Raw genomic sequence first — 13,278 nt, forward strand, 5'->3', positions numbered from 1 at the left:
CAGGTTTTCTTCCCATTTGAAGAGAAAGTTAAAATGACTTTGCTTATATAAACAGATTTTACATCAACTGATTCGAGGCCTAGGCTTATAAATCAAAATAAGGAATTAAAATGGTGTCAGCAGAGTAAAGTAAATGCTCTGCTAACTTGTGCCTTTGCAGACCCACTGATCCTGTCCTGACGTCTAAAACCTGCATGTGTGGAAATGTTAAGGCTGATTACTGCTGTTGTAAATGCATCCCAGAAAATGGCAAACCACCAACTTATTGTCTTTGTTTACTTATTTATTCATTTCATAAGCGAAGAAAAATATACAATTTAAATTCAAGCTTCAGCAAAAAACTCTTACTGCGTGTTTAACAAGCCAGCTAGCACAGTTGTTCATTCTGCTGTATGCAGAAAACAGCAACAAGTAAATTTATGTAGCTCAGTGCCGGAGTCATGAGATTCAGAAAAAATAGAAGCTGTGACCGATTTATTCTGCACATATTCAGATGCAACAAATAACAGAACGTTAACATTCAGTCTTGATTACAAAAGTTTTAATCTGCAATTTTGTCCTTGATTTTTATTTGTCCAAACATTAGAAATTAATTCCTTCAACTTCACAATTAAATCCAGACATTTGTGACTGTAACGTAACAAAATCCGTAAAATTTCAGGCAGTGTGAATACTTTTGAGAGGCATTCTCTCCAATCTTTGGGAATTCACGACTCAGGCACTGAGCAGAATGCAGTCCACAAGAAACGCACTGATAGATACCAGACACTTTCTGAGCATAAGAAAGAACACAACAGAAACACTTAGGAAATACTCTTTTTTGGTACTCAATATTATAATAACACCAACATTTGTTTAGAAATAGATTTTAAACAAGATTTCTTTTGACATTCATGTGGTCTGTAGGATGTAAACAAACGAAAGCGAGTTCCCTGCTTTCTGACGCAAAGAGCTAACAATGTAGAATCATTACAGATGCTGACAGTTTTACATCGAAAACAACAAGCGAAATACCATGTATATTATACGGATGATGAGGTCATGGTTCTTTTACATTGAGAATGTTCTTTTCAAATGTCTATACAGAGTCAAGAGGCAGAAAGGTGATGCTTACTTCCCCAGGAAACGAGGATTTCCGCCGACTCAGACTGACCTGCTACAAAGAAGTCACACCAAACAATTTTAGAAAATATTGTTGCTTCTTTAGTTTTAACAGTTACAGTTAAGCACAAAGAGCCTCACAGCGGCGATGCGACACGTCTTCATAAAGAGGGACTCTTGATACTCCGACTAGTTTTCCTAAAAAATTGTCTAGGTTGTAAAAAAAGATGACCGGTATTCATAAAACTCTCATAATAGACAAACTTTATCATCATGGACGCTCCAGCTTTGGTAAATTTGAGTCAAATGTAAGCAGACATTAACAATTTTATAGGCAGGAAAGCAATCTACAATAGTAGAAGCTCTTTTAACACTTCTAAACACATTTTAGTGATTTTCTACCAGTTATTCAATTAGCCAGTAGCTATAAAACAATAAATTTTTACTGAAAAGTTTAGGTGTCCATATACCCATCATTAAAAAATATAAATGCAAATATGGAAGAAGCTGATCAGAAATTGTTGCTCTATTGCCAATAAATATTTCACACTTTGAGAAGATTAAAAATGATTTTGATATACAATTTTTATTTAAATAAAAAAAATAGTTTATTATCAAAGAACTTTTTTGTACAGTATTTTTTGTAATCTAAACATTTTGTAGATTAAGTTAATCCTAATTTTCATCTTGACTGCACGCTGACTAACGGTTAGCAAGAAAACTCATATTCACATTTTCTTGTTATGCATTTTTCAGTATGTATTTTGTTTCTCTTTTGTTGTATTTTAATGTTTTACAGCAAATGGTCCTTTTTATTAATACATTTTACTTACAGCTAACTTAACAGGGCGATCTACTGTGGGTAGGATGTTGCCTGCTTCCTCACCTCTTTGTAGAACCCCAATTCAGAGGGAAAGGCTGAAGTGTTTCTTCAGGCCTGATTATTTAAAAGCAAATATGATTTACAAAACAAAAACTTTCTGAATTTAAAATATTCACTGTAAACAATCAATGTTAAGTAGAATAAAACTGGAGGCAGAACAAGAAAATGTTTAACAAATGTAAATGTCAGGAGCCATAGAGCGTGTCTAATGTTCTTACGTAAAAATCAATTTTTATTGATCTTCACATTAATAACTTAAATGATCATTCAACAGAAAGGCTGATTTTACTGTCTGTGACCCACAAAGGGCAATGACACGGCGACTCTGCAGTTTTCCTGTATGAGGATAAAGTTTTTAGTTAATAAAATTGGGACGTGCTTTAGATTCGATTTTAGCAAAGCCGAAGTCTTTCTTTTTGGGCCAGTCTCCTGCTATTCTCTGAGGGTTTATGAATACGGGTCAGGACCGCTATAAAGTAGCCGCAAAGCACCATTAAATACTAGAACAAATTGTATCCAGCCAAAGAGCAAGCTTCAATAACAGACCTCACTTGATATTTAAGGCAATGTACGTTTATGGAATCAAATAAAAGGTAATCGTCTGCAGCAAAGAGCAGAATTTTTTTTTTTTAACAAACAGCCGAATTACTCGCAAACCATAATCTCACTGTGTGCAACAGGAAAATAGCTCAGCTTGCAGTCCTCTGATTCTAATGACAACAGGCCAGTCAAGGATAATGAAAGAAAAAAAGACATCTTGCAGAAATTCACTCTTACAGAAATTACATGAAGTGACAAAGATTTTAAAGGGGATACCAGCCCTAAGACGTACAAAGCACATGTAGCATGTTAAAGCTCGGACAGTCCACAGCTACCATTAACTACTTCAGTAAAACTGCAGTAAAAGAAAGGATGAAAATTAGGAAACAGTCTTCATCCATCTGCTTGGGTAAATCCTCAAACACAGAGCAACAAAGGGGTACAAATTTGTTAGCAATATCAAAAAAAAAAAGTCAACAAAACTACAAATACAGATCCAGCAATAACCCACAGGCAGTTTCTCACAAATTAAGAGTGTATCTCTTAAAACTCTGTAGGAAAGTTAAGCTAAATTTATTTTAAAAGAGGAAAGGCAACACAGGAACAAAAGCAATGTTCACATTAAGCTTGTTATTCAGACAGCATGGTGGCTCCGGCCTTTAGCAAGCGAGTTGCTAGTTCCAGTCTCAGAATGGCCTTTTCTGTGCAGAGTCTGCATGTTCTCTGTGTGGCTTTTCCATGCAAACAGCAGATCATTCCCAAATGAAGATGCATGTAAGCATTCAACTCTTACTTATGGTCTGGTGTGCATGGTTGTTTTGTCTTTGTGTTTCCCTGCAATAGTAGCTGCGTTTCCATTACAGATGAGCGCAAATCTTTGTCTATTATGTTAAAAAAACACAAATTCACAATTGCTGTGTTTCTATTAAATAAGAAATGAGATTAAGATCAAATGTGAATAAGCTTGTTCACACGAAATGTCATGGCAGTGACAGATGTAAACAGTAAATATTTTCAGAATTCAGTCATGATGCTAACGCTCATCATCATCATCAGCCAATCAGAGGAGATGTCTGCATCTTATTCAGGAAATGGAGCGACAAATTACTTCCTGGTGGCTACATATGCAGTGTTTTGGGAAAATTGCAATCGATTTTACAGATCTATGGATTCAACATGTTCGAATGACACACAACTTTGATCACGTGGCTCATGTGATGTTTTGCAAAATAAATCTGTTTTCATCCTAGCGCCAAAGGTTTTTATCGAAAAAAATTAGTTTTTGCTAAATTGGTGTGTTTCCATGTAAGAAGCAAATTTATTTTTATAACTTCAATTTGTGCAATTTCATGATTAATGGAAATGCAGCTTCTGATCTCTCCCGGGTCTGCTGTGACTCTTCCCTGTTGTCATAGATGAGTGATGTCACACGTTCCCAAAAATATAAGTTAAGAAAGTAGCATCCAGTCACAACATTCTGCAACTATCAAAAATTATGAGAATATCTTCTAAAATCAATGTTTCAGGGCTGATTTCCACTTTATTACACCAAGAAGATAGAGATAGATAAAGAGAGAGAGCCCCTTTGTCCCTTGATATGGGGTCAGAACCCTGCGACCCCTTCATGATGCCTGGGGTCAATGCTACTCCAGCATTGGGGTTCACATTAAACACTCCGAGAACCCGACCCCAGACCTGAGCAGCTTTACACTTCAAAAAATTAAAAATAAATAAAATAAAGCAACTCAGATCATCAGAACTGATTAGTTTCAACAAATCTGTGATTGCATTTTCTGTGTCATGTGTGGGCCTGGTGTGTCTAAAACGCCTCGGCCTCACGTCAGCCGCAGAGCGAATCTGGACGAGATCTAAACCTGCTAGTGGTGTTGAAACAGGATTTCCTGAGCCTTTGTATTCCCACACATTCCTTTATCCAAGCTTTTCCAGCATCCTCTTTGTGTAACTTTTATTTTGATATTTTGTCTTATCTAGTCATAAAGTTTTAGATGAACATAATAAAAAAAATCCTTATGCTGTAAATTTCTGGATTTTCTTAAAAAACTAATATAAACAATTTTCTTACAGGTTTTGGCTTGTAGATTCTGACCATTCCTATTTTATGCCGATTCCAAATAAGTAGCTATGTTTCTGAATCCAATGTTACATCTAATTTACAAAACAGGTTAGTCAAATAAAATCCCCCACAAAAATAGCATGTTTTTAATCCAGGTAACAGAATACAATATCATTTGTTTGTTGCACAATTGCAGCTCTAATTTGCAAAGCACATGCCTGTGACACTGTAATAATCTGAGTCCATTCAGATTTGACCCAGCAAAATCATCTCAGTCAAATATTCTGATTCATAGAGGATAATAACATAAATATATAAAACTATTTATAACCTTGCTCCAACCCCAAATCATGTAGTTCAGTCTCAGTCTTTGCTTTTAGTTGATTATTTTCTGCCTCAGGGTGACCAGGGCCACATCAGTCTCCATGGACTGAAGTACAGCAGGTAATGTTTGCAATGTTAGATATCAAAATTTATGTCTTTAAGATTGAAAACACAAAATAATACACTGTGAAATTTTTTCCAAATTGCAGCCGTAGGGTCTATCTCATATTTAGCTTCATCTTTCTGGCTGAAATGTTTTCAGGGTCATTTGGGGATCAACTGGTTGGACGTTTTTGGGATTGTTAGCAAATCAAATTTTTCAGATTGTTGGCTGTTTCTCTAAATTTTGTCCACTTCAATGGATCAGTTCCAAATCAATTGCTATATAGCACAAGGTAAACCTTAGAACTTAAGTTTTCTAAAAGCTATGCAAGGTCCACAGTAAGATCAACACCTGGTCCACCCAACCTTCACCCAAAGCACTTTATATTCTCTGCTGTGTCATAAAAAGAAAGAAACTCTCAAACTTGGTAAACAACAACATTCCTAAGGCTTTTGTTTTTCTAAATACCTTGAAAGATTTGGTTTATAAGACTAATGGCAATCATGTGACCTAACAGTTCAATAATAAGTAGCCTCACTTTGTTCTAATATTAACCCAATTCATTGGAAAACACATTTATAATCCAACCTCTAGTCTACTCCATTGTCATAAATCTGTGTGATAAAAGCTCAGGACGCCCCAACAAAACATAAACATCTCTTAATAAGACCTTAACAGCAACGGCCTTCTGCTGACGACAGCAGAGCACTGCAGGCCTTTCATCCAACACTAACGATGGAAAGTACTTCAGACCAAACATGAACTTGGAAGGCTGTAGCACACAGTAGTGATGAATACTCCGTTTCACATTTTGACCAGAGTTTTCTTTAGCAGCCTTCAGTTTGTGGTTCTCACTGCTAGAGAGCCGATCTGCACGTCAACCGCTGCTGTTTTACTTTCCTCTATAACCAAAGCAGTGCTTGGATAGTTTCACAGATTTGGTGTCCGTAGCTGCTACCAATGCTGCTGTTCAAATGCTTTCTCAAAATGTGAGTTTATAACCAGAAGGTTTGGCAGTTATGTGGAGGAGCAGCAGACTCCTTTAGTGTGTGCCCATGAAGGTTTGAGCTAAAAACCAAAACCTTAAGATACTGACACTGGTTTTGTGATCAAAGTTGACTCCTTAAGCAGAACGTCTTAAGGTTTGTTTAAAATGCACCACCAGGTGTAACTTTGCTCAGTTAGGGCAACAGCTGAGCTCCGTCCATGTCAAGCACCTCAAACCAACAACAGCCAGCAGTTGTCCCATCGAAGTAGTTGGTATTTTTAGGCTCTCTGAGCCTGTAGATGTTGTGTTCGTAACATCTTTCCTAAATTCTTTTCCTTTCAAACTCATCTTCCTCGTCCCCCTCCCCCCCGCCCCATGCCAGTCTGCGAGTTGGGGGGCGGGAGGGCTCGTGCCGCTAGAGAGCCGTGATCTGAGTTAGCTCTGTGTTGGAGTTCCCTGTCCCATGAGTCTCTCCCCTCTGCGTGGGGACGACCCCCACCAAAGGAAGCTCCACGCCTAGTCATGCTGGATTCGCCGTTCCCGCACCAGGCCTCCCGCCGTCCCCGCCCTTGTAGCTGTAGGCCGCTGCCACCTCCCTGGCGATGCTCCTCATTCTGCCTGACTGCTGGGTGTCAAGGCGGAACGGAGACGGCTGACAGAACTCACGGAAGCAGCGCTTGAAGTTTTCGTCCAAAAAAGCGTAGAGAACGGGATTCAGACCACTGTTGATGTAGCCCAGAGCGATGCAGAAATGAAACATGACCACGGCGTACATGCTCCTCAGAATGAAGCCCAGGGACTGAGCCAGGACCAAGATGTGGATGGGCGTCCAGCAGACGACAAACGCCGCCACCACCACCAGGACCATCCTGGTGATGCGCCGCAGGTTGCGATCCTTTTCCTTGGAGCCGGACAGGATGCGAACATTTCGAAGGCGTTTTACCATCAGACTGTAGCAGATGCTGATGATGGCCATGGGGATGAGGAAGGAGAAGAGGAAGACGCAGGTGCCAAAAATAGGTTCCCACTGATCCTTTGGTTCATTGAAAACCAAAATGCACTCAGTACCTGCAAGCAAACATAAACATGAAGGAAGAGAAACACGGTTACATATGACTTGCGAAATTGCAAAAAGTTTCAGCATTTCTGATTTTTTTATTTCACTAAAATTAAGATGTTAAGCATAAATTTAGAGGACGATTCCCATAACAGAAAATCCGTCCAGGGTGTCAAATGTCTGACTGAAAGAACAGCTCTGCTTGGGTATTGCAGGTGTAATTCCTCCAGTTCGGACTGTGCTGCCTTTCTACAGCAGAACATCAACTCACAATGTATTTTATAGAAGTGTCTTGAATTTTCTGAATCATAATGTGTCCATTATTGCCAGAATTCTGTTAACAGGAAAGAATCACCAGCTAAAGGACATAATGATTGAGATAATGTGGAGAAAAGTTATGGAAGAACGAACACAGACAGGAGTCAATATTCACTGGAGTCGGTTTAATCAGCTTAATCAAAAACACTTTGCTGTAAAGAATGAAGAGTAAATGCCTGAGGAAGGAAGACAAGGAAAGAAATTTGTCTGAATCATTGAAGAATTAAGATTAAACACAAAAAGAACATTATGGATGAGGAGAAAGAAAGACAAATTTTAAATGTGGCTATGGGAATTTTGCTAACAGAATCCTCTGATTAAAGAAAGTAATGATAGAGCAAGAAAAAAGCTGAAATTGTGTAAAATAAGACACTAGCAATAATTCTGTATGTTTTATGCCTTTATAAAATGATCCATCGTATTTTCTTTGCTCTGCTGCCTCTTTGAGTTATGCAAAAGTTCGACACAGATTCAAGAACTATAACTTTTGGTACCACTTGTGTACTTTTTATTATTATTTCAGGTGGATTCTTCAGATTCAGGTATGTTTTCATAAGAATCTGCTGAAACATACATATGAAAATATATATATTGTCGGGAAAGTTATAATTTAGGACCAAAGTTAAACACTTGTAAGGGCCCTAAAGAGGTCAAACGTTTTTTCAGCATCCAATGAAAGTATGACCGCATCACAGCTGTGACCAGGTGTTGTGTTGCACATCAAACAGCTGCATAATGTTAAAGAAAGGTTGGCGACTCTCAATAAGTCCTGTCCACTCAGGTGAGACAATGCGGGGCTAACTCGTTCAAATCGCCAGTGTCAAAACATTTGTAAGGCCTCATATCTTGTGTACATTGGTACATAATCAAACTTTTTCTAATATCTGACTTTGTAGGAGATTCATTATGACATTTTCCGGGTGGGGAGGGCATAAACTCAGAGACAACCAAAAATACATCATATCGTCATTTGCTGACTTTGTTTAGTGAGTTTTGTACTCTGGCAGCATACTAAAACAACTTTCATACTTACATTTTACCTTGCTGACTCAATATGTCAACTAAAAGACACTCTACAATATTTAGCAGTCTAAGGAATGCGACTAGTCAAAGTGGAAAGTACAACATGAGGATGACATTTAGTTTTGAGCTTCAGCTCTCCACCCAGGACTCTGCGCTAATGCTAGCTCCTATGCTAACACGGAGTTTATTTTTAACTTTGGTCATTATTGCTGCCCTTTAGCAGTAAGTTTAACAACATTTCTGTTTGCTACTTCTTTTTTGACAATATTGTTGCTGCTGTTCAGTGTTAAAGTTTCTCCTCTGTTACATTCCTCAGGCACCAAAAAACAGGTAGCTATTTGCTTCCTGCAATTACTGCAGACGTGTTTCTAATGTGTTGAAATATGGAACATCATCATGCTACTTTATGGAATTATTTAGGATATTTAAAATGTTTTTTATGGTTATAAAAGGCGTCCAGGTCTCAGCTTTTCTCTGTTTTCCAAAGAAGGGAGTATACAGTAACCTGCTGCTGAAACTTTCCTCTCATAACCACTGATTGCTGGAGAAACCATCACTTGTTGCCATGAAGGAGCAAATCTTAACTAAACATGTTATACATAACTATTGACACATAAACATGAATCATAGTTTGAGTTCTGCCTGTACTACATCCAGTATTTAAGATCCCACCCAAAAACATATCCAGACCTTTTCTCCACCAGCAGGTGGTTCCAAACTCATTTAATGCAATGAAGCACTGCATACTCCAGAGTGCTCCTCGTTTGTAAGTCACTTTGCATAAAAGTGCCGAGGTAAATCAATTTAATCTCACAAACACACAGCCACAGAAGCTGCGTTTGTCAAGGCAGAGTCACACACACACTGTGATGATGAACACCGCTCAGGTCAAGTGGGGATGTCGGCGTTGGAAAGCAGAGCAGGGAGGAGCGACGGAAAGCAAAACAGATTGTGATGAAACTGACTGCTGTAAAGGAAGTGATGAAATGTTCCAGCATTCTACAAATTCTACCTTCAATGAAAATATTTCAACCTTGACGGATTTATTTTTGGAAATATGCTATGATTGAGCATGTTTTTCTTTATCTGTCACTTTGTGGACAAGTTTCTACTTTGACATTAAGAATTTTGTAAATACTTTGGTGGAAAAAGCAAAATTTTGTTGATCATGATGGATTTGTAAATCAATAAAATGTGTAAAACATCCATGGGAGTGAATACTTTCTGTAGCCACTGTGAAAATAAATTCCTGACAGATTGTGACTTCTTAAAAAGGGAGGACGAACACTCAAACGTCCTGCCAGCTGTTCCTATTTTACTGTTACGACTTCCTCATTTAAGGGAGAATATATTTTGGTTTTAATCAGATATAAAACTCACTATAACAATTTTTATATCTCTGTAAACAAAAAAAAAAACAATCTCATTACATGAGATTTAAATCCTACTTCTGGTAGTTAACGCCTACATGTTGACTCTTAAACATGCTGAACACATAAAAACCAAGTTTTTGTCTTTTACATGTAAATAAACATCTGGAGAGTAACATTTTTGCTTACCATAAAAAACTGTAAAAGTTACATTTGATAAAAAACACACAGTGCTCCACACAGGCAAAGTTAAAGTTAAAGCTGCCTAGAGCAAAAGTTTATAATTTTCTTGCATCGGCAGCTTAAGATAAATGAGGAGGAGGGAAAACCTCCCACACATACTCATCTTCAGACAATCAATGAGAAGATTTGCTTTAAGTTCTGCTTTAGCCTGCATTTCATGTCTTAACCATAAGCCTTAAGAAAAGCAAGAGAGACATTATTTTTGGTCGTAGAGCTCATTAGCAGACAGATTTTTAACATCTCTGATCCTCTTAATAGAATATTCATCCTGTAATAAGTGTTTCCCCAAATCCTTTAGGAAATCAAGCATGAATGAATATTGTATGTTAAAGTAGGCTGTATTTCTCCAAATAAAGTTATAAGCTTTTGCATGTATGTTGCACATATCAGTTTTGAAGCATTATTTTTATTGTGAAATAAATCATTTGGCCGTATTTGCAGTAATGGCCGATAAGGCAGCCCAGACGCCCACAAAACGCAGCGGAATAAACTGCAAAGCAGTCGAGATAAAATCAAATCAATCGGAAATAGGAACTGGTAGAAAAAAAAGAAACCATGATCCATTATTCCATTTGCTGGATGTTTTTATGTGTTGCATTTCACCGGGCCACAAGTGCTCAGGATTTATAGTGTGTGGGTGTTCCTGTTAAAAATGGAAGCCCAGGCTCCATTATTGCCACGTTCCAACCATTGATCAAAAGCACAGTTAAAGTCTGTGTGAAAGGACGGGTGATAACCACCTCCATGGAGCTGTGGCGTCCGTTTTATTAAAAAAAGGGGGAAAAAAATAGCTATAGATGCTATCACCACGTCCTCCGAGGAGCACAATGCAGGCTTTAAAAATTAAACTTTACCAGCACCGGCAGATACAATGGCAGTATTGATGCATGTGGGCTAATAATCCATATTTATAAAGGTCAAGTCAGATATGAGAGCAAGCATTGCTGCAGTTTCCCAATGCAGAGGCGTAATCTGCAGAAATGAAGTAAATCTGGAACGACGCCAGTGAAATGTATGATGTTGAGTGGAGATGTCAGTTTTAATTTCTGTCTTGGTTTCATCTTTTCAATCTCACTTGTCTGTGAATGGCTTCCTCTCAAACGCTGCTGACGTTTTTCAAAATTCTGCCTTCAGAAGGAGCTCGGTTAATGGTCAGCAATTTGGTCCTGGTTTTCCTCAGATTCTCGCTGACAGCTTGTCAGCATATCAATACTTCAGACAGGAAACTGTCCTCACATTCGCTTCAGCTGCATAAAAACTCTTAATAAGGAAAGGTGAACTTGACGAGCTGCAGATGTCTTTCTTTGAAACATTTTTCCATGTTTTATGTTACAACCACAAAACATAGCATGCTATAAATATGTCTCTACTTTGACTGGGTCATTCACACGAGAACAAATTTTGATAAAAAGTTCTCCAGAGAAGTTTCAGCAAAGATTTGACAAATTAAGCAGCAAGGAGGAGAACTATGCAGAGCTCCAGCAGGTTTACCAGATGCTGCAGAGGAAATGGATGCACCATTGACAACACAGAGTTCCCACATTGTACGAGGATTATAGAGACATTTCTGGACTTCCATACGTTGATATGTGTATCTTTGAGGCTTCATGTTGTGAGTCCAGTTCCTCTAGTTTGTCTTGTTGGAGGAACAGAGACGGTTGAACCAATGACATGGTAAAAAAATGTGCAGGCTGAATTATTAATGCCTTCGCTCTCTGTCGCAGCAACAGGCACATTGTTCACTTATAAAAACATCTGATATTAAGTGAAAGAAATTTCTCTCTGCTACTGATCATTGCAGGCCAAGGTTGTTTCTACAAAACCGGTTCTACGGTTTTATTACCAAACCAGAGTTTGTCCAATCATTTATTAGGCATATAGTTGGCTGAAAGTATGTTAAAGGTAGAGATGTAGAGGTCATGATGCTTTGCTGTTTGGGTTTTGGTCTTCCAATCATTTCTTTCGTGTTTATTTTTCTTCATGTTGCTGTTAATTAAGTTACTTTGGTTTAGTTTTGTCTTTTATTCTCTTAGTTTATAATCTCAGATCTGTACTGGTGCTCCATTCAATGTTTTTTGTTCAGATTTTGAAAGTGTCAAATTGGAAAAAGTAAAATCCAATATAACTTCTTCAATTCCCCCCCCAAAAAAAATTCATGCACATTTAAAGTGGTTTTTGGCTTTTCCAAAGAAAAGAACAATAATAATAATGCTGCTAAAGGAGAGACGGTTCTGATGTAATGGACCATCCACTGGAGGGTCTGTGCCTTACCAGAGGCACAATGTCCAGACCTCCAGGTCAGAGGGTCAGACTCCATATTTCCTTCTAGTTTCTGACCTTTACATCTCGTTTATTACAGCATCAACAACTGACGAAATTATACTAGATTGATTCACTAAAATTCAGTAAATAGAAACTATTTTTAAATTTTTTTTGCAATATTATTAAAAGTTCTTTCAAAAGTGATGAGAGAATTGAAAGGAAACATAGAGTTTATAGTTCAGCTCCCTCTGGGTTTATTCTGGGACTTATCTTTATTAAACCTTCCCCAGGCTCATCCCAAGTTCTCGTCTGCATCTCGGCCCGGCCCTCAAGGCCCAAACATCACAATGATCACTTTATTGCACCGACAACAACAACAAAACGGCACTGCTCCCACATTTCACCTGCAGCAAAAACAATTTCTGCTGCTGCCACCGACGCAGGGATATATTTGATCTGCTGTCAGTGAGTAAACACTTTGCGTTTGAAGGCAGAAGGCAACATTCATCATGGGCTCTTTAAACTGATATTTGCTGGTATAGATACATCTCAGACCAGCCTAGAAAGTTGTCAGCAAAGATGTGTAAATCTGAAATCATGCAGATGGTGCTACACAGAGTCAAGAGTCTTTCAGCAGCAAAACATAATGGATTTATGTAAGTAGTTACACACGCTGCCTTGTGCAAGAAATCAGAGATTTTCCAGCATCACTCAATATATATATATATATATATATATATATATAGATATATAGAAATATCTATATATCTATATATATATATATATATATATATATAGAAATATCTATATATATATATATATAGATATATATATATATATATCTATATATATATAGATATATAGATATTTCTATATATCTATATATAGAAATATCTATATATATCTATATAATTATGATTCATAATAACCTTGAACCTTGAATAACCTTATAGTTTCTGGTTTCCATTTCACAGCAGGCGATTCTCAACTTC

The 13,278-nt window shown here is 37.7% G+C and overlaps 1 protein-coding gene across 1 annotated transcript in view; it reads right to left on the reverse strand.

The window, feature by feature from the left end:
• Nucleotides 1-265: 265 nt before the first annotated feature.
• The window catches only part of oprl1 (opiate receptor-like 1), an 81,936-nt gene continuing 68,923 nt past the window's right edge, over nt 266-13,278 (reverse strand). The window contains exon 7 of the mRNA XM_032560058.1: nt 266-7,081. Within this exon, the coding sequence (XP_032415949.1) occupies nt 6,534-7,081 (548 nt within the window). The 3' untranslated portion in view covers nt 266-6,533. The remainder of the gene's footprint in view (nt 7,082-13,278) is intronic.

This window comes from Xiphophorus hellerii, chromosome 1 (assembly GCF_003331165.1).
Source record: "Xiphophorus hellerii strain 12219 chromosome 1, Xiphophorus_hellerii-4.1, whole genome shotgun sequence".
Taxonomy (NCBI): Eukaryota; Metazoa; Chordata; class Actinopteri; order Cyprinodontiformes; family Poeciliidae; genus Xiphophorus; species Xiphophorus hellerii.